At 60.6% G+C, this 4123-nt stretch overlaps 1 protein-coding gene across 1 annotated transcript in view; it reads left to right on the top strand.

The window, feature by feature from the left end:
- Nucleotides 1-2391: 2391 nt before the first annotated feature.
- Nucleotides 2392-4123, top strand: part of MYL9 (myosin light chain 9) — a 3987-nt gene continuing 2255 nt past the window's right edge. Inside the window, exon 1 of the mRNA XM_008072043.2 lies at nucleotides 2392-2616. Coding sequence (XP_008070234.1) covers nucleotides 2433-2616 — 184 coding nt within the window. The 5' untranslated portion in view covers nucleotides 2392-2432. The remainder of the gene's footprint in view (nucleotides 2617-4123) is intronic.

Raw genomic sequence — 4123 nt, 5'->3', positions numbered from 1 at the left:
CATGCCCCCCAGAGCATCCCCGCCCCCGTCCCTACACCCTGGGGCAGGAGAGAGGCAGGTGGCCAAGGAGCCTCTGGCACACACGTGCTGTATGCCACAGACGAGCCTACCTTCTGGGCCGTCTGCCCCTGGTGCCTGCGGTGGGAGGTCTCACTGCGGACCAGGGCCCAGGGCTGGCAGAACGCTCTCCCTGCCCTCCAGCTGCCCTGAGGGATGAGTGGGGTGACTGAGGGAGGTGCCCAGCCCTGGGAACTGTGCGGGAGTGGGGCCTAGGTTGGGTCTGGCTTCAGCCCACGGCATTGCTGACAACGGGTGGGATGTGGCCATCAGCACCTAGTCGCAGCCAGGCCAAGTGTCAGGGACAACCCTGGTGTCTAGGGCCCTGGGAGGGGAAGTGATGGCTCCAGGCTCAAAGCCCAGCCTGTCTCTGTCCCCGTCACTCTGGGCAGATGGTTCCTTCTTTGTTCAGGCTCAAGAGCAGCCAGGGCCAGGTATGCCACGCACTGACCCAAACCTAGCCCAGGGGTCCGGCTTCCACCAGCCTCCCCCTCCCCTGGGCACTTCCTTTCTGGGGCCTGCTCTCCTAACTGCACCCCACCCCTCGCCTTCCAGGACTGCCATGGCGGACGTGGCAGCCTTGTGCAAACCTCAAGGACGGTGTCCCTGGCCATATCATGGCAGAGAGCGGGGACGGGTAGGAGGGTGGTGGTGACAGTGCTGGCCCCATGGCCTCTGCCAGGCACAGCACCCTGCTCCTCTGTGCTCAGCCTTCTGTGGGTGCCAGGAGTCCACATTCCCAGAACACTGGACACAGGATCAGAACCTTCCAAATCACAGGAGGCTCAGCACCTCCGCACCTCCCCTCCCACTCCAAGCATGGTGCCAGGGGTTTTGGTCTACCCACTAAGCCATTCAGGAGACACCGATGGCTGGGCATCTTAGTCCAGGAAGACAGGCAGCCACTGTCTCGTGACTACAGGCAGCCGTGACTCTGGGGAACAGGCCGGGGCTGGGCTGGCCGGGATCCCAGCTCAGGGCTGCAGACCACAGAGACCAAGGACCAAGAATGACTTGAACAGGGTCATGGGATGAAGGCCTGGAAACAGCTTCAACACTCACAACCGCGCACATCTGGGATGAGAAAACGGGCAGCACAGGCAGAGAAGCTTCGTGGAGGCCCCAGACCACGTGGCTAAGGGCAGAGGGGGCAGCAGTCTGGGGGCTGATCCAGGCCCACCACTGCCCCAGTGAGAGGGAGAAGGCACGAGGCCCTCAGGCACACAGTCCCACAAGCTGTGACTACGGTAGGGAACAAGTCCCTTGCCTGGTCCCCGTTCCCCCGTCAGCACGGTGGAGGCAGCAGTTGCGCTCATACGGACATTCATTATACAAGTATCTGTCAGCCCCACTGTGGCCTGGGGAATGGTGTAGATGGGGTTTGTGCTCGTCCTGATCGTGAGGGAGGGAGATCTTTAAATGTTTACTGTGAAAGCCAAGGAGAGGGGAACAGCTTGGGGAGGGGCTCTCAAAACTGGGCTGGAGAGGGAAGAGCCCTATGGGAGGAGCCGAGGAGACCAGTCGGGGTGTGGCTGGAAACAGCCAGGGGCCAGTTTAGCAGGATCCGAGGCCACAGAGAGACACCAGGACGGGTGCCTGGGGACTCAGAGAGAGGCCAGGGAGGGTTCACACAAGCCTTGAATGCCAGGCCTAGGGACCCGGACTCCCTCTGAGGGGCAGCAAGACCCTTCAAGGGCTTGGAAGTGTCAGGTGCAAACCTGGGTCCGTGTGGATGGGAGAGACTGGCCGGAGGCTGAGGAGCCGGGCTTCTCTGCTTGAGAGCACCTCATATCCTGTAAGCACTAGGGAGTGAGGATGAGGAGGGCCTAGGCTCAGTTTGTCACCCACCAGGCAGCTCAAGCTCCCTGAGGTGGGCAGCCAGGGGTCAGCTGCCCAGAGCCTCCTTGGGCAGCATGGGATGTGGCGGGAGGACGAGGAATGCGGGGAACGCGGGCTGCCGATCCCGCTCCTTCCCGAGGCCCAGGCGGGGCCCTTACCGCCTCCCACGTGTCGCCCACTGTGTATCTTGCACAGGAGATGGACAGTGTAAATGCTACTAAGGATTAAGGGAGAAAAAGCCTGTTGGTGGCTGGCACCAAGCCCAATCCTAAGCAGTCACAGCAGAAATAGCTTACTCCATGCCCGGCATGGTTCCAGGGGATGGCCCCAACACAGCCAATCCCCACTGCTGGGCAGTCCTGCTGTCTCCATTCCCGGGGGGACACTTGGGCTTGGAAAGGCAGGAGCCCAGGCCTGTGGGAGGCCTTGAATGCCAGGCCAGGAGCTAAAGGCCAGTCTGAGGAAGGCAGGGAAATTCCCAGAGCCATACGGCCCCACCCGCTTTCTGCAGGGAAGCCCACCCACCTGAAGCCAAGATGTCCAGCAAGCGGGCCAAGGCCAAGACCACCAAGAAGCGGCCACAGCGGGCCACGTCCAATGTCTTCGCGATGTTTGACCAGTCCCAGATCCAGGAGTTCAAGGAGGCCTTCAACATGATCGACCAGAACCGCGACGGCTTCATCGACAAGGAGGACCTGCACGACATGCTGGCCTCGCTGGGTGAGTGGGGCGGGGGAGGGGAGAGAGCGTGGGGTCTGTGGGGCTCTTCTGGACAGCGAGTGTGGCGCCCACCTCAAGAGCCGCTGACATCACTCTGTCCAGTTAGCAGGGTCATGGAGGCACTGAGCAGTTCGGGGATCTGTGTGCAGCCAGCACAGAACTTGAACCTGGATGGGCTGACCTCAGGGTGGGCTGTCTCGGGCAGGTCTGTGCACGGGGCTTCAGCAGCACGTCACATGAAGAAAGGGACGGGCAGCTTCGTGATGTTGGAACTGCAGGCTTTCTGTTGGACAGACGGAGAAACTGAGGGCTCGAGGGATGGGCAGAGCCCTCCTCTCCTTGAGGTCACCTGTCCCAGCCTCTCCTAGCCGCTCGCTCCCAGTGACTTCCCCAGAATCGGGATCTTAGGGCCGAAAAAGCTCAGGAATCCAACTCGCTATTGCAGATGGAGAAGCGGAGGCCTTGAGGCAGGGCATCCAGAAACCACGCCCCAGCCTGTGGGCCTGCCCCAATGCCTCCCATGTGCTGGCCCCAGAGAGCCACTCTCAGCCCCAGTTCCCAGCACCCACTTCTTCCCGGGTGAAAGCATCTGACCAAGGTGCTGGCAAGGCGCAGAGGTGGCAACCAGGGACGGCCAAGCCACAAGCTTTAGGGCCAGAGCATTCTGAGCACTGCCCTGTGTCCATTTCCTTTCCTGTGTAATAGGGACGTGACCCTCATGTGTACCCACAAGGTGTCTGCCTCGCAGGGCTGACAGGACACTGCCTGCATCCAGCTTCCCTGGATGTCTCCTGGAAGCTTCCCTCCCCCCAGGTCACCTGGCAGGAAGTGAACTCCATGGCTCTCACCTGGAGCCCTCCCAGCTTCCCAGAGGGGCAACTGAGCCAGTGAGGAGGGCTGGCTCTTAGTGTCCCCAGGGTCCTGATGCCACAGTTCCCCGAGCCTCGGCTTCCCTGGCCATCCCAGAGGGACAGAGCGGGGTGTGTGAAGCTCAGAGGAGACAGGGACATGGAGGCTCCTTTCCAGTTACAAGGCAGCACCCCCCAGGGCCCTGAACCCAGGACTTGGATATCGACCCAGAAAAACATGCTCACGTCAGGGGGCTGCAGGTCAGCCACAGCCTTCTGGTCAGGAACATCATCATCGAGTTAAAAAAACACTGGGCACAGCAGCTCGCACCTGTAATCCAGCACTTTGGGAGGCAGAGACCAGAGGATTACCTGAGCCCATGGGTTTGAGACCAGCCTGAGCAACTTGGTGGGACCTCGTCTCTACAACAAATTTAAAAAAAGAATTAGCCGGTCATGGTGGTGTGCACTTGTAGTTTCCACTACTTTGAAGGCTGAGGTGGAAGGATTGCCCGAGTCCAGCAGGTGGAGGCTGTGAGCATGCCATTGCACTCCAGCCTGGACAACAGAGTGAGACTCCAACTTAAAAACAAACAAACAAAAACAGCCGGGCTCAGTGGCTCAGCCTGTAATCCCGCGCCTTTGGGAGGCTGAGGTGA

The sequence above is a fragment of the Carlito syrichta genome, unplaced genomic scaffold (assembly GCF_000164805.1).
Source record: "Carlito syrichta isolate Samal-C Ts95f unplaced genomic scaffold, Tarsius_syrichta-2.0.1 Scaffold314830, whole genome shotgun sequence".
NCBI classification, from domain to species: domain Eukaryota; kingdom Metazoa; phylum Chordata; class Mammalia; order Primates; family Tarsiidae; genus Carlito; species Carlito syrichta.
This window is presented reverse-complemented; position numbering and strand designations above follow the sequence as displayed.